The sequence below is a fragment of the Cynara cardunculus genome, assembly GCF_001531365.2.
Source record: "Cynara cardunculus var. scolymus isolate 2C chromosome LG 12, CcrdV1, whole genome shotgun sequence".
Lineage (NCBI taxonomy): Eukaryota > Viridiplantae > Streptophyta > Magnoliopsida > Asterales > Asteraceae > Cynara > Cynara cardunculus.
Genome location: NC_037539.1, coordinates 33,940,255 through 33,962,967, shown reverse-complemented (window position 1 = coordinate 33,962,967; position 22,713 = coordinate 33,940,255). Strand labels below are relative to the sequence as shown.

Here is a 22,713-nt window from a genome sequence, read left to right as displayed (position 1 = left end):
CTTTTATAATACCCTTTACCTTTTTATTAATCAATTTTTGATACCAACCAAACTCTCCTTCCTCAGTCAAGCGACCGACCTAGAAAATCAGAGCGTATGAAATCTGTGAAATCGAACCAGAGTAATCAGAGCCTATGAAATCTGTGAAATCGAACCAGAGAAATCGAGCCTATGAAATATGTGAAATCACCAGAGAAATCGAACCTGTGAAATCGAATATATGTAATAGAACCGGAGAAATGGAATTTGTGAAATTTGTGAAATCTGTGAAATCAAACCAGAGAAAAGAAACCTGTGAAATCGAACCAGGAGATGGAAGAGAGCTGGGAGAGAAGGTCACTATGACGAGACAGGACCTCTGAATGAAGCTGTTTCTCGAGGAGACGGATGTCGTCTTGGATATTTTCGGCACGAGCAACGACGGTGCCAGAAGAGTGAGCTTCGGAGGAGAATCGTGTGGAGTCGAAATCTGAAGAGAGGAATCTAGAGAAAATAGGATTGGAGGCAAAGACATCTAAGAGTGATGAGGATGGAGGGTTGACAGAGGATGGGGTGGTGACGATGGTTTTGTGTTTTTGAAGGTGGGAAGACATTGAAGAGATGAACACTGGACCACTGGCAATGCCATTCTTCTCTGATCGAAGGTAGATTGGAGGAATCCAGTTTGGGACCAAGTTTTATTCAACATAATAGCTCCAACCATTTTTGGTAATTTTACATCTATAAGCAAAATTTGCCAAACACTAAAAAACAACTTATCAGCTTATTGTTTTTTGGTACCATTTTTTACAAAACTCCGGTTTGATACCACATAAGTTAATAAACACTTTTACAAAAAAAAAAAAAAAAACATAAGTTATTTTAAATAAGCAATCCCAAACACCCCTTAATCAGTAAACTTTTAAGAAAAATTTATACAGTTTTCTTCTTCTTCCAAATCTACATTCTTTCCCTCTATTAAAAAACCCCATCTAAATCCACATACACATATTAATTCATGCAAACGTGTTTATCGAATTAGAGACTCTTACATCTTACAAGAAAATGAAGAAGGTAACTTGTAAATTTGGACATCGTTAAGACGTCAACGGCCGTGATTTTATAATATTGATTTTGGAGCTCTTTTCTCCTCGGGTCATTCTAATAAGCATTTCCATACACAATAAGCTTAGACCTTTCGGTTCATACGAATTCGATGAACTAAACGACTGTGATTCTCTCCGGTCTCCACAGGTATCTTTTGAGCTCTTCTATTCCAATGTTTGGTTGCTTGTCGTGTATCTTTCGTTTCCCCATACCCCTACTTTTCAGCTTCAGCTGATTGGATTTTCTATCAAGAGTTTTTGCCATTTTGGTAAAAGAAGATGCAGTAAGAAGCAAGTTAAATTCATGCGTTTATTCTTTTTTGATTTCTCAGACAAACACTTAAAAAGCACATAGAAAACCTCCGAGTTTGGTTAGAAACAAACAAGTCAGATGGGTTTCAGGATTTGCCCTAAAAAAGGCCACCATCTCTCGATTTGTTACTCTCGATAATCACCGAGGTAATTTTCGCATTTTTTTTCCTGTGAATGTGTTGTGGATGTTGTTTTGTATGAATTTTTTATTTGATGTTGCCTTTTCTTGAAAATTCGTATTTGCATGTTAGTTGTGTTTGTATTTGCTGGATTTCTATGATGTGAGCTTGATGGTTATTGGAATCCCTTTGTTAAATGCTTGAAATCTTTTGCTTTTGACGAGTAGGGAGAGTGGTTAACCTATACCTGATTGAGTTTAATTCCATTCCATTTCCTGCAGGTTGCAATTTCTTAGACAGAATCCATTCATTCCAAAAACGTAATGCAAATCAAACGCCCCTTAGTTCTTGGTCCCCCAATGCTTGACCTGCAAGTTGTGACATGATTTTTTAGTGAAGATAATGAGCAGTAGACTTCATAACCCATTTGTTGGGGTACCTTTTCAATTTACAGTGAAGCCAAGAAATAATACCAGTTTTGGTTATCTCGGTGAATATAAAGCGCCCAGAAAAGCTTGTTACAAATTTATTCCGCGTGCCAAGAAAAATGATTGGATATCTCATGGGATTAGGTTTTCCCAATCATGTGGGGAAAATGTTGAGATCTTATGGAAGAATATAGGATTAAGAAGTGGTTTTGTGGTAAAATCTGTGAAAGAGCCCTTCACTAGAAGCAAGGTTCTGGTTCGGTCATTGTCCACTGTCTGGGATGAAGGTTTGCTTCTATTCAGGTGTTCAGTTTTTTGTGCTGTGATATCTGGGGTGTGCTTGTTGTTATGGTATGGGCAGCTAAAAGCCAAAACATTGGTAGAAACGAAGCTTTTGCCTTCAGTTTGCACAGCATTGAGCGATTATATCCAACGTGACCTTCATTTTGGTAAAGTTCGAAGGATTTCTCCACTAAGCATTACATTAGAGTCCTGCTCCATTGGGCCTCATAAGGAAGAATTCTCTTGTGGTGAGGTCCCCACTCTTAAATTACGTGTTCATCCTTTTTCAAGTCTGAGGAGAGGAAAGATTGTAATCGATGCTGTTTTGTCTAATCCTACCTTGTTGGTTGCGCAAAAGAGAAATTATACGTGGTTAGGGATACCCTTTTCTGATGGAATTCCACAGAAGCATTTGTCCACTGAAGAAGGTATTGACAATCGCACAAAAATCAGGAGAGTTGCTAGAGAGCAAACAGCAGCTCAGATGTATAGAGAAAGAGACGATGCAGCTCGAGAGGCTGCACAGATGGGCTATATTGTTTCGAATAGAGGTTCTAATGCATCAGAAGGCACTGATGTTCTAAAGAAGAATGCTTTAAATTCAGCAGGATTGTCGACATCTGAGTTGGTTTTTTCCATGGATGAGAAACTCCGTTGGCAGGATCACCATTGCATGGATGCTGGTGTAGAGTATGATATGAAACATGCAGATTTAGAAAAATCATTTGGTGTAAATATACCTATTGCAGGGGTGAAATTCTGGTCGCGAATTATACCTGGACCTTTAAAGCGTAAGCTCAAGAGGAAGGCTAACGGGAGAAATACGTTCACAACTGGTATGGCAGCCAAAAGAAGGATTCTGGAGCGCAGTGCATCAGCAGCACATACATACTTTTTGGATCCATCTCTAGGGACAGTTCACGGGAGTGTCCAGGGGGACCCTAGTCTAGTTGACAAAGAGGATCAGAATCAGATTAGGAAACTGCGTACTAGATCTGATTCTGGTGACCATAAATTAGAGTATGTGGACCCCTATTTGCTGCGCCCTAAAGTCTTAGTATCAGAGAAATTACAAATTAATGCATCACCTGAAGAACATTTGGGGAGCAAATCCCTTCTGGAAGGTAACTGCTTAAGTGTAATATTTGTATTCTTTTATATATAGTCCACTTCTTTTTATGCTAACCAAGTGAAGGTAGAATCATAGAAATGGTAGCAGAGTATTGTCTGTCTGTGATGTTGCAGTATATGGAAAACATAAATTTTTATATGTTAGCGTAAATGAATAATCATGAAGTGTTTTATAATGTAGATGAAGACATAGATACCCGAAGTCAGTGCTACAGGCCTGAATCCAAGCAGCAGTTGGAGGTACCTTCTCAAGGTTCAACTTACACAAGCGACAGGGGCATGGGAGACCCGTGGTCGTACTTAATTGTTGGTCCCTTTCAAAAGATTAAGTCACAGCTTGTCCCAAAAGTCGAAGGTATTGTTGCAGAACTTGTTGAAGGGGCTAATGGGGAAAAGACGGCAGGAATTGAGAGAACGCCTCCTGTTATTCTCGATTCTGTCCATTTTAAAGGTGGAACACTGCTGTTACTTGCATATGGTGACAATGAGCCCAGGTTACTCTCACTTATGTTTGGATGGTTATTATTTTAATGATAATAAAGTGTTCCTGGCTTAAGATTGATCTATAACAATCGCTATAGGCCAACTGAAACTACTCGGCGTTGAGAGACAATTTCAATAAAATTGGTGATGCCACACCAGCACGTTAGAAAATATGTTCATCAGTTTAGTTTTGGCAATATGATCAACCAAGCAACTATGTGATTTTTCCAAGCATGAATCATGACATATTTTCTTCAAACTTTTCAATTCTGATAATTAAGGTTCTTTCAATTGATAATTTACGTGCTTATGTTTCAATTAATTGCTAATAGATATTAGGTTACAAGAGTTGGTGAGAAATGGGGTTTGAGTGATTAGACAAGATGATTAGTAATTGTGATGTTGGGAAAGTAAACATAATGGGTACATGTGGATTTGGTGCAACAAGTACCATTCCAGATGTTTGATTCCTCAAATCCCATATTCTGTATACTCGTATATGTATATGATGTATAATGGGAATTGAGAAATAACCAAAGGGCCTTTGGCTTAGCGGTATGTGAGTCTTTGGCCTCCTAGGAGGTCAAGGGTTCAAACCTCACCAAAGGTGAGGAGGGTGTGAGTTTATCTGTTCTATTTGCTGTATATAAAAATTATATACTTCAAAAAAAAGTAATGGGAAATATGGGTGACTAAAATACGTCAAAATGGGGCGAGTAATAATTAAATAAATTTTGCCCCATCATCTAAATTGTTAAGTTGATTGGCATCTTTAGTTGTCCCCATACCCAGAGAGAAGGGTAAAGCTAAGCAATTGATAACCTCCCTTTTCCCGGGTCCCTGCTGTTGGGCTGCATTGCACGCCCGGTCATTTTACTTAGAAAAGCTTCCCAACATGTGTGCTTGGATATATCATAAGTAAGGACTTTATAGTGCATAGTTCTTTATTTTTCGGAAACCCTTGGAGTTTGTTTTTGATCCAGTAAACTCTAGATTTCCGAATTCGAATCTTCAAGAGCAGTTTAGAACATTGAATCTAAAACAGTCTGACCTTGACATGGATTGTGGTTGGATGTTACAAGGGGATGTTGAGAACTTGGTTCAATTACTAGTTTTGTATTTACAGGGGGACACACAAGGTAATAAAGAAAGTTGGTTGGTGACCCGGGTGAAAGAGGATTATTCTTGTTCACTTGAACAAGTTCTTACGCCTCCATCCCAACCTAGTGCCACCAAGTGTAGTTTTTAAAGTAAAATGATCAATTAATAGTTAGATACGATCTTTAAGACCCTCACTATTTACCCAGTTTATCTTCTCTTAGTTGTGACTAATCCAACAAAATTAAATGTTAACTAATAGCCAGAAAGTTTTATGAGAGAATTTAATCACAATACCACCATAGTCAGACTCTTTATTAGTAGTCAACCTCATATTGTTTCGTCATTCCTCATATGGCATAGTAGTATACCTCGCTAGAAATAATTTGGATGACAGACCACACAACAAAACATACAGAGAAAATGTAATTATTTGTTTTTTTGGGTTGGAGAAGTACTTGCTAGTGATAACTTGTATTATTGGAAACAGAAAGAAAATGTGATAATTATCTATGCTCTCAATGGACTACCTCTGGTAAGAGTAAGAAGACGTGATAGTTATCTTCAGAATTTCTTTAAATTCTTTTACAGTTCTGTAATCAGCCAAACATTGTGTACATGAATGAGTGTTTCAAGCCATGTACAAAGCATCTCATTCAAGTTGGCAGGCTTCTAGTAACATTAACTGTAGTGATTCTTGTCATTAGAATACATGAATGGGATATATTCTTTGTTAAATCATGTTTTTTAGACAATAACATGCATAATCTCTTAAGCATAAGTGCTTTCTCATATTTACAGAGAAATGGAGAATGCTAGTGGACATGTCAAGTTCCAAAATAATTACAGTCGTGTGCATGTACAGTTGAGTGGTAGTTGTAAGATGTGGAGGTCAGACATAACATCTGAAGATGGTGGCTGGTTGTCTACAGATGTTTTTGTGGATACAGTGGAGCAAAAGTGGCATGCCAATCTAAAAGTTGTGAATCTCTTTGCTCCGGTAAGGTATAGCTTGTATTGATCCGTAGAAAAAAAGTTGAGATGGTTCCATACTATTCTTCTTTCGCTAGGATATTACAATAAATTTGTTCCATTCAACCAAGTCGTAATGTTTCTTTATTTACCTTCTCATCTTTCCTGTAGCTCTTTGAAAGGATTTTAGAAATTCCTATAGCATGGTATGAAGGAAGAGCTAGTGGTGAGGTGATTCTCTTGACACTCTATTGTTTTTACAAGTTATCCGAATTCATCTGCTGTTTTTTCTAATAAATATGCTATTCGATTTCCTGCATTTCACTTTACTTATCAGTCGTCGCTATGGTTTCCTAATGCATGTAAATGAATTGTTCTGTATTTTGTCTTGTTAAAGAAAGCTAAATGCTGCAGACAGTATATTAATTGCCTATTTAAATTTGAAACTAGTCCGGTAGCTGTAGTAGCTGTTTATATGAAGGCAGTTTATTGTTGACGTAGGTAAATTACTGTCTCTAGCCTGAAACTATTTAAGCGGTATCAGTATTATTTAACTTTTGCATCCTTGCTCATCGTTGCTAGATGGTTGGACCTTATATTACCAACGAACCCAATATAACCCACTCGAAAGCATGGTCCGGGGGGATGCACGCAGACTTCCCCTAAAGGGTAGAGCGGATGTTTCCACGTGCATAAGAGATTGATCATAGCTATTGTTCTTATATGCTCTATTTTATTTGGCTTACTATTTTTGGTGGGATGATAAGGGGTTTATGTTGTGCTTGTAGGTTCACATATGCATGTCAGAAGGAGAAAGTTTCCCCAATCTTCATGGGCAGCTTGATGTGACGGGGTTGGCTTTTCAAATATCCGATGCGCCATCTTCATTTTCTGTACGTCCAGCTTTATTGTTTATAATATATGATATCATCATTAACTTTAATAAATGGAGATCATTCCTTTTCTGTAGGATGTATCTGCCAGCTTATGTTTCCGGGCTCAACGCATATTTTTACACAATGCAAGTGGTTGGTTTGGCAAGGTTCCTTTAGAAGCTTCTGGAGATTTTGGAATTGAACCAGAGGAAGGAGAATTTCACCTTATGTGTCAGGTTATCCTATCTGAGCCCTGAATATTAGTTGTGTACTTACAGGGGTCTTTGGAGACCCAAACATTAGTCTTTGAGCTTTGCATCTTGCTGAGATCAAGTAATGTTGCATGAGATCTTCGCAGCAGTAACATTATGCATTTAACCCAAGTGTTGTTTGATTGCATTGTTTGCCACTAAACAACTCAGTAGTGCAATGGCTGGAAACGAGTTTAATGGCTTATTTGAAATAACCATCAAGAAGTGTTGTTTTTTGCTTATGTGAGCCTGCTTAGCTCAGAGGTTAGAGCATCACATTTGTTAACTGATGGCCATCGGTTCGATTCTAAGCAATGGCTGAATTGGATAAGCCACCATGTATCAGCTGTCTGCATTCAGCCATCTTTTTCTCTGACAGGTCTTGGTAGAAAAAAAGAGTCTCCTAGCCTTGGATTGGAGAGTGTAGAACGACAGGCATTCATGTCTGGAATCCTAAGGAATTGACCTTTTTAAGTTTTCATTTGGGTTTTGCTGCTTTATAATTCCTTTTCGGTAATTTTTTAGTCTACCCCAATCAGAGTTCCATACACATTTGTTACTGTTGAATGTTTCATCTGCTTCACACTCTCTAATCAGATCACGAGCTCGCATTTCTGTCAACATACACATCAACAACTGGAGTACGAAGTTCTAGATATAATGAAAGTTGCACACGGACCAACTAAGAGAAACCTCCTCTGCCGAATGACAACCATTATTGTGACAATAATCCCATCCCATTGGGCCACAAAATTACTTGTAGAAATATTCAACTGTTATTTGTTCTGGAAGGGGATATTCTACTAATTGATTTTGCTGATAAACTGACAAATATTTTAGTTTTGGTAATGACTAGGGAATATTCTACTTCCTCATATTTACATGTGTGTTTATAGTTCTGTATCTTTGTCTTAAATTGTCTATCACTTTCACATTTCTTGAAGACAGTCAATGCCTTTTGCTTATTTGCATAAGTTGGCTATTCCTCCCCAGGTTCCCTCTGTGGAAGTAAACGCTTTGATGAGAAGTTTCAAAATGAAACCTCTACTCTTTCCGGTATGGTGCTTTTCTTCAAGTACTTTTGTTCAATTCATTAGTTAAGGCGAGATATGCTGTTTTCTCATTTTCCAAACAATTCTACCTTGAGTTATTCAATTTTTAGCCTTTGTAGGGAATTAGTTTGAGTCTGAATAGAATCCAGTAAGTTCGTTAGAGTAAAAAAAGGAGATAATTGTAAGGTTAAAGATGTGACTGTTTGCTAGAAACAAAGAATGAAAAGTATAGCTTTATTTCCAGAAGCCAAGTCCCAACTCCCAACAAGGTGGACCATGTTTTCCATGGCGCATTTCTCAACTCTCTATACAGAATCTCACAACCTTCAATTGTAACTGAGCCTTCCTGCCTGCATGAGATCAGGAATATGATGGCTGAAGAGATAATTGGTAATAACTGTGTTCTACTTCTGCCAAAAAGCCAAAACACTGTCACAGTTAGTTTTTATGACTTCAATTGTTAGTTACGAAGAACAACATGTGTTTTTAAAGAGTCTAACTATTGACTTAAATAATCCCGTCAGTTATTTTCTGTGAAATGGAATGTCTACATAATTGTTACAAGATTCAAAACTTTGAGCATAGCATTCTACTTGGTTGCTAGCAGGCTATTTTTCATCACCTCCACATGATCTTGTGGGGGCAATATTCTCATTATCACCTTTGAGTTGGATAGCCTGTTCAGTTCTGGCTCTGCCTCTGTTTGTTGTAGTGCTTCATTTCTCACTTGCTCTCTATCTCTGTACTTGCAGTTGGCAGGGTCTGTGACAGCTGTTTTCAATTGTCAAGGACCTTTGGATGCTCCTGTATTTGTGGGAAGTGGCTTGGTTTCAAGAAAAATATCTAGTTCAGTTGCTGATGTTCCTACATCAGCTGCTTATGAGGCAATCATGAAGAACAAAGAGGCTGGTGCAGTAGCAGCATTTGACAGGGTTCCATTCTCTTATGTATCAGCCAATTTTACTTTCAACACAGATAATTGTGTAAGTTGCTAATACTACTTATTGCAAATATAACTATAAATCATTAAATTGAAATCCTTTTTAAGATGTAGTACACTTGATAGAACATAAAAAATCACAGGTTGCAGATTTATATGGGATCAGAGCAAGTCTTGTTGATGGAGGAGAGATTCGTGGGGCAGGGAACGCTTGGGTTTGTCCGGAGGTACTTACACATGTTTGCTTTAGAGTTATTACTTGAAGAAAAAGATGAGTGGCACTAGATCACTTTGCCTATCTATCTTCTTCATATTTTCAGTTGATTACTTTCTTCGTGGATCATATAAGTATAATTTTAATTATAATATGAACCGCTATTTGGACTGCTAAACCACCACTTTACTATAGTGAAAATCTCTATATCAAATCACACTCATGATTGCTATTTCAGATTTTGACCGCTCTAGCAGCATAGAGTGATGGTCGAGGTGGCAATGGTAGTTTAGGTTACCAGAGTCATATGATGGAGAGATGGATATAGGGATGCGTTTTTTGCCTTATCTGTTGTATGTGTCTTTTGCCTTACCTTACATTTTGTGTGTTTTTAGTTACCTGGTCGTTACTTTTTCATCAATATTTTTCTCGTTCTATGTGCTAGTTATTGTTCATTTTAACTGTTTGCTCACACTCTTGCACAAGCTGTTGGGGGGGGGGGGGTCTTTACGGAAACAACCGCTCTACTTTTTGGGGTAGAGGACATTTCTTCTTACATCTCACTCACTAAGACCATACTTTTGAGTGGGGTTTATTGGGTCAGTTTTGTTTGGTTTACTTACCAGGAAAACTACTGACTCCTTGATCTGATAAGGATTGTTTTTATTTCATATTCTTCAGGGTGAGGAAGATGACACAGCAATGGATGTGAATTTTTCTGGGAATTTATGCTTTGATAAGCTAATGGATCAATATGTTCCTGGTTATATTCATCTTGTACCTTTTAAGTTGGGGGATTTGAATGGAGAAACAAAACTCTCAGGCTCGTTGCTGAAACCGTAAGGCTTCCATTTAATTCTGTATAAGATTATTTCTAAGCGGAAAGTAACCAAGGAAAAAGATATAAGTAGAAAGCATATGCATACTAGTAGCTTCCATTACTTTATTTGTGATGCATAATGCAGTTGGTTATAAAGGTGTATCTCATTTGAACAGCATTTTGCTAATTTGTAGGAGATTTGATATTAAGTGGACTGCACCAAAGGCTGAAGGATCATTTGGAGATGCTAGAGGAGATATCATAATAGCACATGAATATATCACCATTAGTTCTTCATCCATCGCTTTTGAATTGTTCACAAAAATTCAAACCTCTTATCCTTACGAGGACTGGTTGAATAAAAATCTGTTTGATGTGAGACCTGCCATGCCTGTAATTGTTGAAGGAGTGGAATTGGATTTACGTATGCGTGGTTTTGAGTTTTTCAACCTGGTTTCCTCTTATGCATTTGATTCTCTACGACCGATTCATCTAAAAGCAACCGGAAGAATCAAGTTCCACGGAAAAGTTGTCAAGCCTATTAGTACTACAGATGAACATCTGTCAAATGCTCAGAAGAATGTCATTGGTGTACCTTTGAAAGATACCGAGGAGTCAAAGATTCTTGCTGGTGATGTTTCAATCACAGGTCTTAAACTAAATCAGTTGATGCTAGCGCCCCAGTTAGCTGGAGTGCTCAACATCTCACGTGCACGTATTAAGGTCTGTCTCGACTTCTATTTGCTGCAAAGTTACGTGCTTTAAGCTTGAAAATTTCTCTTGAATGGTCTAGCATCATTTAATGGTTCTGTTCTTTAGCCTCCTTGGATAAATTCTTATTGATTATCCATGGTGCAGTTGGATGCTACTGGTAGGCCAGATGAAAGTCTTGCGGTGGAAGTCATCGGACCGTTGCGATCTATTGGTGAGGAAAATATAATTGGGAACATGTTGTCATTTTCTCTTCAGAAGGGGCATTTAAGAGCCAATGTTTGCTATCAGCCTTTTCAGTCGGCTAATTTAGAGGTACTTGCTTCTATGTGCAACAGTTCTTTCATACTTGAATTACCAATAACTGTAAATAAAATAACTCCAAAATTTAATAATTCTTCAAACTCCTTTCTTGATTTACAACTTACAATAATATAAATAAATCAAAGGTAAAATGATTGGAAACATGGAAGTATTGCTAACTTTTAAGCCTGCCTCAACTAGTTTATGATAAAAGGCATTGTTGTATTGAAACTTTAGTTTTCACTCACTGTGTAACTTGTTTACCATGTCTTCTGATAAGGTTCGGCATTTACCACTTGATGAACTGGAGCTAGCTTCACTTAGAGGAACGTTACAAAGGGTAAGCTAATTTTTGTTGGACTTATTCCTGAGTTTCTTTTACAAGATGTGTTAACAGATTGGGTGTTGTGGGAGTTCTGAATATTTTTTAGTGGTCTTCTATTCCTTTATTGTGTGCCTAGTCAAAGATAACACTTTATTAGAGAATGGTGGGAGTAGTATCTAAAGCTTATATAGAAATATAGTTGCTAGGCATATTTTGATCATTTAGAGTAGTATCTAAAGCTTCTGATCCATTGCAATTCCTTGGTAGTTGTTTTAGTTACATGTCGCATTTTGTATGTTGTGTTTGTTCTTTATCTTATATATTTTGTTTGTTGCAGGCAGAAATCCAACTTAATTTTCAGAAAAGAAGGGGTCATGGAATCTTATCTCTGCTGCATCCAAAATTCAGCGGTGTGTTAGGGGAAGCTCTAGATGTGGCTGCCAGATGGAGCGGGGATGTTGTAAGTACTTAAACTGGATGATTTCTTTCAAAAGTCTCCATCTGTCAGTTGAAGTTTTTGAGAACATATACGGAAGTATGAATCTTTTTCATGTTGCAGCTGTTGTTTAATGTTTGGACTATATTGAACTGTTTAGATCACTGTTGAAAAGGCTGTCTTGGAACAAAGCAGTAGCCAGTATGAGATTCAAGGTGAATATGTATTGCCTGGCAACCGTACTGGTAAAGAAAGAGGCAACTTACTAAGAAGAGCGATGGCTGGTCATCTAGGGAGTGTGATATCTTCTATGGGTCGATGGAGAATGAGACTTGAGGTTCCTCGTGCTGAAATTGCTGAGATGCTTCCACTTGCGAGGCTTGTTTCTCGCAGTACAGATCCAGCTCTTCAGTTTAGATCAAAGGTTGTATTCTCTATGTTTTAATGTGCATACTCACTTTGACATGGTGGTTTTGGTATTTTTTCAATTATTTTGACATGTAGGTGTTAGATCATCTCCAACAGATTCTCTAAAATAGAGAAAATGGAGTTTTGGTTCTCTATATTGATCCAACAACTTCTCTATCTTATTCTCTAAAATAGAGAAATCTAGATAAAACTCCAAATATAAAGAATTCTCTAAAACTCTTTTGAGGGGAGAGAAATGTTATTTTAATATTTTCCACCAACAAGATTTATTTATTAGTTTTTTATTTGAAGTTATCTTTCCTAAAAATGTATTGGGATGAAAAATTATAGAATATTTTAATAATATAGTTGATGATGAAATTCTCTAAAATAGAGAACCAGTTGAATGCAATTTTTTTAGAGATTTTGACTTCTAGTTCTCTATTTTTGAGAAATTATAGATAATCTATTGGAGATGCTCTTATCTTTGATCTTGCTGACCATAGCTCCACTCTATCTCTTCTCGGAATTGAACGTTTCTACGTGACAATGATGCAACTTGCGTTGATATCATCCATATCCAAACCCAATTCCATAACCGCCCACGAGAGCAATGTTCTTTTAGTTATGCTTCCTGAATAATCGTATGTCGTTGATCCTGTAATTGATGATGTCTTGTTAGCGCTACTAGTAGTGTTTAAATCAACAACTTGACTGTAAAGTTCATAGAGCATCGGATCTAAAACAATGGAGGCATTATCTTTAACGTCATCAAGACCAATTTGAACCCTTTTAACTGTCATTGTGTTCATTGTCAAAACGCTTGCTATATCTGAACATATAACAGTTGCACAACCCATGACGAGGTTTTGACCATTATGTGATCAACCTTCATTCCTTTTATACAGAAAGCAAGGAAGAGGTTGACTGCAAGCGAGAGGCCCTCAATGATTTTCATTACGCAATCTGCAAGAGATAGTAGGTTTATGCTTTCACTAATCTCCTGTTTTGGATTCCCAATAAAATGATTGATTACACCCTCTAGCAGATAGAGAAAAGCAATTATACTAGCAACCATCACAAAAGAAGATCCCGGTCACTCTATACCTGCTTGAAGTGGAGTAAGGAAAATGACTAAGAAACCGCATGAACGTCTGGAGGTACTGGAGATAGACGACTATCATTATGGGATTGGTGACCTTGAATTGGCTGTGTATTTCTTTCAAAATTGTGTTGCACCGAAGAAGCTTGTGATCAAACCAACAATGGAGGAGGAGAATGGTGCTAGATTTCGTGCACAATAGTAGTTGGATTGGAACCATGAACACCTGATGGTGTGGAGTTGGTAATACTATAAAACTACCATCCAGCTTCTCAGCTTGCCAACGTAGTTGATGAGAACCAACTTCAAATGAACGAATCTAGATTGATTGCCTTTAAGCTATTGGAATTTGTTTTTAAAGGGTAGATCTTACATAAACTATATTTCTTTTTTCAATGGTATCCAAGTACATATTTTTGCCTTTGAGCTAGCCTGTTTACTTATTACCACCAAGAGATACTTATGTTGGTAAGAGGTGAGTTGTTTACTAAGAAAAAGTTAGCCTCTTGCACCATTTTCCTTCTGGGGTGCACTATTGTCTGCTTACCATTGTCGAGGTCACTGTCTCAATTATACCCCTCTCTTGATCTTTTTCTTTACTAAGGAATACTCTTCTCTTTTTGGGCATTAAAGAAACTATCTGGATCGATTTGACCCATTCTGGAAATTGTAAAAAAGATCGAGGAGCTGGTGTTTGCATGTTCATTTTACCCCAAGATGATATCGGAAGTATCTGGGTTTGGAAATAAAAGATAAAAGACCCAAAAAAGATGAACCATGCATTATGTTTTACATTTAGCTTCATGGTTAGGCATGAGAATGGGGCGGGGACCCCAATCCCCATTCCTGATGACCAATATCTGTCCCTGTCCCCGTCCCGACAATGATAGTTGTTTGTCTCCACCACCTCGAGAGGTTAATGTGGTTTCTTAGCCATTTGCCTTACTCCACTTCAAGCAGGTATAGAGTGATTGAGATCTTCTTTTGGAATGGTGCTAGCATAATTGATTTTCTCGATCTGCTAGAGGGTGTAATCCATCATTTTACCGGGAATTCAAAATAGGAGATGAGTGAAAGCATAAACCTACTATCTCTTGCACATTGCGTAATGACAATCATTGAGGGCCTCTCACTTTCGTGCAACCGCTCCCTTGCTTCTTGTATAAAATGAATGAAGGTTGATCACATAATGGTCAAGACCTCACTGGTTTGTTAAGCCACGGGTTGTGCAACTGTTATATGTTCAGATAAAACAAGCGTTCTGACAATGAATACAATGACAGTTAAAAGGGTTTAAATTGGTCTTGATGACATTGAAGATAATGCCTCCATAGTTGGAGATGCAATGCTCAATGAACTCTACAGTCAAATTGTTGGTTTAAACACTATTGGTAGCGTTTACATGTTATCATCAATTACATGATCAATGAGATACGATTATTCAGGAAACACAACTGAAAGAACACTGCTCTCGTTGGTGGTTGTGGAGTTTGGTTTGGATATGGATGAAATCAACGCATGTTACATCATTCGTCATGCAGAAACATTCAATTCCCAGAAGAGATGGAGTGGAGCTTTGTTTAGCAAGATCAAAGATTACACCCTACACGTCAAAGTGATTATCCCATACGGCCCTGAAGTTAACAGCCATTCAAACTCTCCAGTGGCCCCTGAGGTTTGAGGAGACTTGAATGGTGACCTCAACCAAGGTCTTTCTAACATTGTACAGAATGTGTTTGATGAATGTTACATGCTTTTAATGTGCTATATTTATTTCTTAAAAGGGAAAGAGGGTCACTCTACATGTTTTTACATGCATCTTATATTTATCTTGCTAGGGTAGGTTGTAATTTTCTGTTTGTTAGATGTTAATCATGCATTGCTGTTTGCAGGATCTATTCATACAAAGTATACAGATGGTGGGGGTTGATGCCGGAAGTCTCCAGAAGCTTCTTGAGGTAAATATTAATGTACTTGAATGAATATCTATAGGATCTCATAATATGTCATACCCTTTCAGGAAATTCGTGGACACTCTACTTCATCAGATGAAGTTATCCTGGAAGAACTAAGCCTTCCAGGTTTGGCTGAGCTTAAAGGTCGTTGGCGTGGATCTTTAGATGCAAGTGGTGGAGGCAATGGTGACACAATGGTATATTATAAAACCACACCCTTGTGTTTGTCCATATATGATATTTAATTACGCTACTCTTATTCTACTTATTGATCCTTACGAATTTATCTTTAAATGTACTCCCTCCACCTCAAAACAAATTCAACAATATCATTTTGGATTGTCCAAACATAAATGCAACACTTTTTTTGGTCATCGTTTGGGCTTATAAAAAATTCAAAGCTTCTCCTGCTATGTTTTAATTTTGTTGAGGGAAAGTTCAAAATGAGAACCATAAATGTTTTGAGAACCTGTCAACTAACTATTTCATTGATATTGGTGATGACGACCCTGATTATTATTCGACATGAATATCATGCATTTTCATCAACTATTCATGCTTTATTCATTATAAATTCATGATAAAAATGCATGATATCATGAATATCATGCAAATATCATGCATTTTTATCATGAATATCTATCACGACTTTCATCTGAATAAAGCATGAGAGTTAGTTCTCATGTTCTCAAAAGTTTACGGTTTTCATTTGAACCGGCCCGTAATTCTGTATTTGGCTATTTGCCAGAGTGTTTGTACCATGGATTTAGATTGAAGATTCTTTTTCATTAATCATTATTGAGGTGCATTTAAATGGATGATGATAGTCAAACGCTCGATCATGTGCCAAATCAAATTTCAGAATAGTGGGACAAGCATATAACCCATAACCCTGAAATAATTTTCTTTTTTCGTCATGCATCTTACTTCTATTTGCCAGAGTGTTTGTACCATGGATTTAGATTGAAGATTCTTTTTCATTAATCATTATTGAGGTGCATTTAAATGTATGATGATAGTCAAACGCTCGATCATGTGCCAAATCAAATTTCAGAATAGTGGGACAAGCATATAACCCATAACCCTGAAATAATTTTCTTTTTTCGTCATGCATCTTACTTCTATCCTTATAACTCTTCAGGCGGATTTCGATTTTCAAGGGGAAGAATGGGAATGGGGAACTTATAAAACTCAGCGTGTCCTAGCAGCTGGTGCATACAGCAACGATGATGGCTTGCGCCTCGAGAAAATGTTCATTCAAAGGGATAATGCAACGATCCATGCTGATGGAACTTTGTTGGGTCCAAAAACCAATTTGCATTTTGCGGTCCTGAATTTTCCTGTTAGTCTAGTTCCTACTCTTGGACAGGTTCTAGAATCTTCAGCCAATGAAGTTGTTCATTCATTGCGGCAACTTTTAGCACCGATAAAGGGCATACTCCACATGGAAGGAGATCTGAGAGGAAATCTTGCCAAACCTGAGTGCGATGTGCAGGTAAGGCTCCTTGATGGTGCCATTGGGGGCATTGATCTTGGGCGAGCTGAAATTGTTGCCTCTCTGACATCAACTAGTCGTTTTTTGTTTAATGCAAAGTTCGAACCGATTATACAAAATGGCCATGTACATATTCAAGGAAGCATCCCTGTGACTTTAGTCCAAAATAACTTTTCAGATGAAGAAAATCTTGAAAAAGATAAAACTGAAGTAAGTTGGGCTCCGGGTTGGGTAAAAGGGAAAAATGGATCTATGGATGAAAGCAACGACAAGAAGTTATCTCGGAATGAAGAAGGTTGGGATACACAGTTGGCCGAGAGTCTTAAAGGTTTGCACTGGAATGTGTTGGATGTTGGTGAAGTTAGGGTTGATGCTGACGTCAAAGACGGTGGCATGATGTTGTTAACCGCATTGTCTCCTTATGCTAACTGGCTGAATGGGAGTGCTGAAGTTACACTTCAGGTTGATTATGTCTTTCGCTTCTATATGGGTTAATTACCAAAAAGTCAAATATACATTGAGCCACTTTTGAAAAAATGACATGCCAAAAAATACAATAGCAATTTATCATGAATATAAGCAAATCTGAAACAAATATTTGTTGACATTATTACGTTTGTCTTTTGGTATTTAACCCCTGATCATCTAGTCCATTTCATTTGGCATTAACGTTCAAAAGCATATGGGTGTGTGTGGATGAATAGGTCAGAGGTACTGTTGAACAACCAATGCTCGATGGATCTGCATCTTTTCACAGGGCAACAATATCTTCTCCCATACTACGGAAACCACTTACAAACTTTGGGGGCATAATTCTCATGGATTCGAACAGGTTATGCATCAGATCTTTGGAAAGTAGGGTAAGCAGAAGAGGCAAGCTGTCGGTGAAAGGTAACCTACCACTGAGGAGAACCGAAGCCTCACTTGGTGATAAAATTGACCTCAAATGCGAAGTCTTGGAAGTACGAGCGAAGAATATTCTAAGGTGTTTATTTCTTTTCTTTGCTTTTCATAATTAATTTAAAGTGCCCTACTCATCTAAATGCTTAAGCAGTAAAGTGAGTGCCAAAATATGAAAATCAGCCTACTTATTTGGAACATATATTGAATAGAGGTGTATCATTATGCATATGACCAATCTAAGTAAAGTTTGCTAATATATCTTTGGCTTTGTATGCCTTTGGGTTGTTCCAGAATATGTTGAGGCTTCTCATGGTTGGAAAATATTGTAATTACAAAATAAACCATAAAACCTTAAGGATGATTCTTGTTGCATGGTTTTATCCCTTTTGAGATTGCACCTTTTGCTAGACTGACTTGCGTTTTTTCAAATCACAGTGGTCAGGTTGACACTCAGCTACAGGTTACAGGCTCTATATTACAACCTAACATTTGTGGGAACATCAAATTGAGCCATGGGGAAGCTTACCTACCTCATGAAAAAGGTGGGGGAGCTCCTTCTATAAGCAGGGAAGCATCAGATAGTTCAAGCATGCCAAGCGGTGGATACAATCAAGTTGTTGCTTCAAAATATGTTTCACGTTTCTTAAATTTGAAACCCGCAACTTCAAATACTCCATTTCAGCAACCCTCAGGTATGTGGTTATTTCTACGCTAGTATTATTCTTTAGCCTTGTTATCATAAACCACAACTACCACTTAACGGAACAAGAAACCTTTTAAATTTAGATGCAAACATCTGATAACAAATTAATTGTTATTGACCTAACAAGTATGAGCTGGATTGGCCGGCTCATGAGATGATATATGGGCTAGTAGCATCATTAGAACTCCCCAAATAGGAGGATATACAGGCCCAACTCCATTGTCATAGGAGAGAAGCGTCATGTTTCATGGCTTACATCAAGTGATCAGGTTGCTCTTCAGTGATTTCAGTTTTTGTAGCATGTACAATTGGTGAGTCGATCTCTACACATTTTGAAGTACAGATATAAATGGAGGAGGGTATTCACTCCAAGTATCAGCAGATACTTTATATGTCTCATTTCATATCGGTAAATATAATGCCACATCACCTGACTCAGAGATAGCCTTGCCTGGCCAGAAACCGAAGATGAGTATGGGATACTCAGACAAAAGAACCCTCTTAAAAGTGGGGCTTCTCATGGTGCACCAAAGGATCTGGGCTACTGGGCTATTTGGGAAAGTTCATGCAACTCATAGAAAACCTAAATAATGGCTGTAGTATGCAGAAAAGGTAGACTTGAGAATGCGATGGAAGCACAATAGGCATGAGACATGCGCATTGGCCCCAAGTTACTTTCAGCACCCTAATTCAGCCACCAAACTTTCAGAAACACAGACCCCTACGTGAAGGTTTGCCATAAGCAGATCATGGAGTTGGTATATTCTGGCAATGAAAGATTGATGAGGAGGAGCGGTTGAAAAACAGAAGTTTATTGAACAGCTGGAGGTAGGGTACCCTGGCTGGGACTCAGCTAACTTGGCATGTTATCATATATGATAAAAACCAAGCAACCACTACCGTTTATACCAAATGAGCAGAGGGTAGGGTAAAACTTAACACAATATTTATGAAAGCGAACATAAAGAGCTGATTTCCCCTAGGTTCTGCGTCCTTTTCAACACCATCAAAGTTGTACTGAATATTCATTGTTTCATTCCGTCCTAATCTAAATCATCCAGTTTCCAAGGTTTTCTGGAACCCACAACTATTTATTATTTCTGTAATTATTACATGCCAATCAATGGAATATACACTATGCAAGGGAAGAAGTTGAACAATGATAAGCCATAACCAAAGACCATGAGCAAAAGAGAGATGCATGTAAACACTTATTGTCCATGCTAGTGTAGTAAAACAAGTCTTACTGTTGTACAGGTAAACAGGCTGAAGCAAAAAAGGGCATGGGGCAAGTAAGTAGTAAGCCGAAATTAGATATTCAGCTGACCGATTTGAAGCTGGTCCTTGGTCCAGAGTTGAGGATAGTTTATCCTCTAATTCTCAATTTTGCTGTTAGTGGGGAGCTTGAATTGAATGGTATTGCTCACCCCAAGTTGTTAAAACCCAAAGGTGTTTTAATGTTTGAGAATGGTGATGTGAACCTTGTTGCAACACAGGTTAGACGCCAACGTTCATCTATGGTTCCTCATTCTTGTTTTTTATATATATTATAATAACAGATGTCTTTATTTATCCTATTTAGGTGAGGCTGAAGCGAGAGCATTTGAATACAGCCAAATTTGAGGCTGATAATGGATTAGATCCAATGCTTGATTTGGCTTTGGTTGGATCAGAGTGGCAATTCAGAATTCAAAGTCGAGCAACTAAATGGCAGGACAATTTGGTTGTGACATCAACACGCTCTGTGGAACAGGACGTTCTTTCACCCTCCGAGGTAATATTTTCGAATATATTCTTTTCTTTCACAAGTGAACTGTTTTTAATTTAATTTAATTGCAAGGAAGGCTGCTAGAGTGTTCGAGAGTCAATTGGCAGAGTCGATCTTAGAAGGGGATGGTCAACTTGCATTTAAAAAACTTGCAACAGCGACGCTTGAGACACTAATGCCTCGAATAGAAGGGAAAGGTGAATTTGGACATGCTAGGTGGAGGCTTGTTTATGCACCTCAGATCCCTAGCTTGCTTTCTGTTGATCCAACTGTCGACCCACTTAAATCATTAGCAAGCAATATTTCATTCGGTACAGAAGTCGAAGTCCAGCTTGGGAAACGCCTTCAGGTCGGTTTTTATACATAAAACCAAAAAGACCCAGACCAGAGTTTGAGTTTCCTATGGTGGTGATAATATTGCTGTTTGTGCAGGCATCTGTGGTGAGACAAATGAAGGATTCAGAGATGGCAATGCAATGGACATTGATCTACCAACTTACAAGCAGATTACGCCTTCTTTTACAGTCTGCTCCATCGAAGCGTATGCTGTTTGAATACTCGACTACATCACAAGACTGACTCAGGATTTAGGGATATGCTGTAAAAAAGTTAGCTTTTTTTTTTCTTTTCATTCTTTCACAAACATCAACTGTAAAATTTTGTAAATACGACAGATTATTCTTTGGCTCAGCTTGTATGGGCCGCTTCTTCATATGTAAAAATAAGAATACAAGTTGTAGTTTTTGCTTAAGCATAAATGTTTGTGTTAATATCTGTAAATTTATAAAATAGCAGACAATTTAAAACAACTTAAATAGCAAAATGATTAAAGTTTACATAAGAAGGAGAACAAGAATGCATCAGAGTCCCACAATCTAATCCTTAACAAAATCAGAATAGTTAAGAGGGTTACTAACTGCTATATTGAAGCCAAATGTGCGCTAAGGTCATCCTTCTGGTAATCTCTACAAAGCTCCAAACGCCTAATGAATTAAAGAAGTTTTAACCTATAAACATAAAACTGTTAAAACGAACATTTTCTTTAAGCGATAACTTATTATTTAAAACACAAGTTATAAAAGAAATATCTTTCCAAGCTCTTTATTTCCAAACTCTATACCCGTTTTAGATTCACATCCAATATTGAAACTCACTCAAAACGTGCACAAGGCATGTTCTCCAAAACATTAAATATATGGATAAAACTCTACACTCAAAACACCGAAAACATGGGTAATGAAGTAACCAAACACCTTTCGGTGACGGATAAGACTCGTTTCCATCGAATGTGGCGGAACACAAAAAATAGGCTATGTATCTACGTTATCGAACTGCACCTCAGATTCATTGACTTTAATGCATACTATAACAAGTGTCACCTCAAGCCCTCAATACCTGTAGTGTCTACTCCATCGAGTTTCACCTCAAGACCACAATATCTTTAGTCACCTCTTCAAGCGTCACCTCTAGAATACCGAATCTTAGTGCCCATTCGTTCTCGAGTGAGTTCCAACCTCAAGGTTCCATTTCGACCTTTAGTGCCTACTCACTAGCATTCAAGATAGGAACCTTAAACACCCTACTTGATACAAATGCATTTAACCCTCATGCATAGGGTTAAAGCATTAAAATCATAATGCTTACAGTCTCGGAGTTTGATCATAATTCACCTCCATAATATCGAGACATCCATAATGTCTACTCAAGCATTGGTCACAAAATGAGGACATCAAGACTCCTCACTTATCAAATACAACTGACTCATATGCCTATGGATCTAATATATTTATATCTAAAACTACACAACTCGAATGACAAATGCACTCAAAATATGTAATATCCAACAATCATGCAATATAACATTTTACGTCCAAACCTACACACATTGAATTGTTTAAGCCGGACAAATGTCGTCAAAACCCATTTGAGTTAAAAGTCAATCCAAAAGGCCCCATAAAACATTTAACTATCTAAATAAAGTCAATGAAAGACTTTCATCCAAGATTCGTACACTTATGATCAAAAGGGCTCATGTGCCACTATCCAAAAACTCATAAGTTGGGTAAAATCTCAAAACAATATTTGATCTAAAATGAAGTCAATGAACTCTTCAACTTGTCTAACAAATCTATTTAATTCATTGATAATTCAAAACATCTTTTTCAAGAGTCAATTACATTTTGCCACAAATCATTCAAATATCCAAGAGAACTCATTTGAAGCAATAATTGTCATTTGGTGTCTCAAAACACCCAATAAACACAACATAAACATTACTAAAGATTTCATGACTCAAATATGCCCATATGCACAAATATTCACAAAGCTTATCAAAAGTGAAGTAAACCCGTAGAGGTCTGCTCAGAACTTAAAATTAAGATATTTTGACTTGTATATAGTTCTGCAAAGCAACTAGAATTCACTTTACTAGATTTGTGCCAAATCTAGGTTTTACCCCAAACCTTGAGTTTCCTTTTGATGAAGATTTGAAATCTACTCCAACACTCCCAAAAGACCTCTCCCATGTACAAGGACCCAAAAC

General features: G+C 37.6%; 1 protein-coding gene across 4 annotated transcripts; it reads left to right on the top strand.

The window, feature by feature from the left end:
• The first annotated feature begins 1,151 nt into the window (after window positions 1–1,151).
• On the top strand, window positions 1,152–20,937 carry LOC112523955. 4 transcript variants are annotated; one of them, XM_025133647.1, is made up of 26 exons: window positions 1,152–1,233; window positions 1,418–1,544; window positions 1,798–3,350; window positions 3,539–3,851; window positions 5,740–5,938; window positions 6,082–6,141; window positions 6,699–6,803; window positions 6,881–7,021; window positions 8,030–8,092; window positions 8,841–9,071; window positions 9,172–9,255; window positions 9,924–10,081; window positions 10,257–10,785; window positions 10,921–11,088; window positions 11,357–11,416; window positions 11,739–11,861; window positions 11,998–12,261; window positions 15,240–15,305; window positions 15,368–15,499; window positions 16,444–17,259; window positions 17,502–17,782; window positions 18,136–18,392; window positions 19,661–19,899; window positions 19,986–20,177; window positions 20,248–20,520; window positions 20,604–20,937. In XM_025133647.1, exons 3-26 carry the CDS (start codon window positions 1,919–1,921, stop codon window positions 20,748–20,750), a joined length of 6,333 nt encoding a protein of 2,110 aa, XP_024989415.1. In that variant the 5' UTR covers window positions 1,152–1,233; window positions 1,418–1,544; window positions 1,798–1,918; the 3' UTR covers window positions 20,751–20,937. The 4 variants fall into 4 exon arrangements, with proteins under 4 accessions (XP_024989415.1, XP_024989413.1, XP_024989414.1 ...); XM_025133645.1 differs by having other exon boundaries at window positions 10,239–10,785; XM_025133646.1 differs by lacking the exon at window positions 1,418–1,544 and having other exon boundaries at window positions 10,239–10,785.
• Window positions 20,938–22,713: the final 1,776 nt, after the last annotated feature.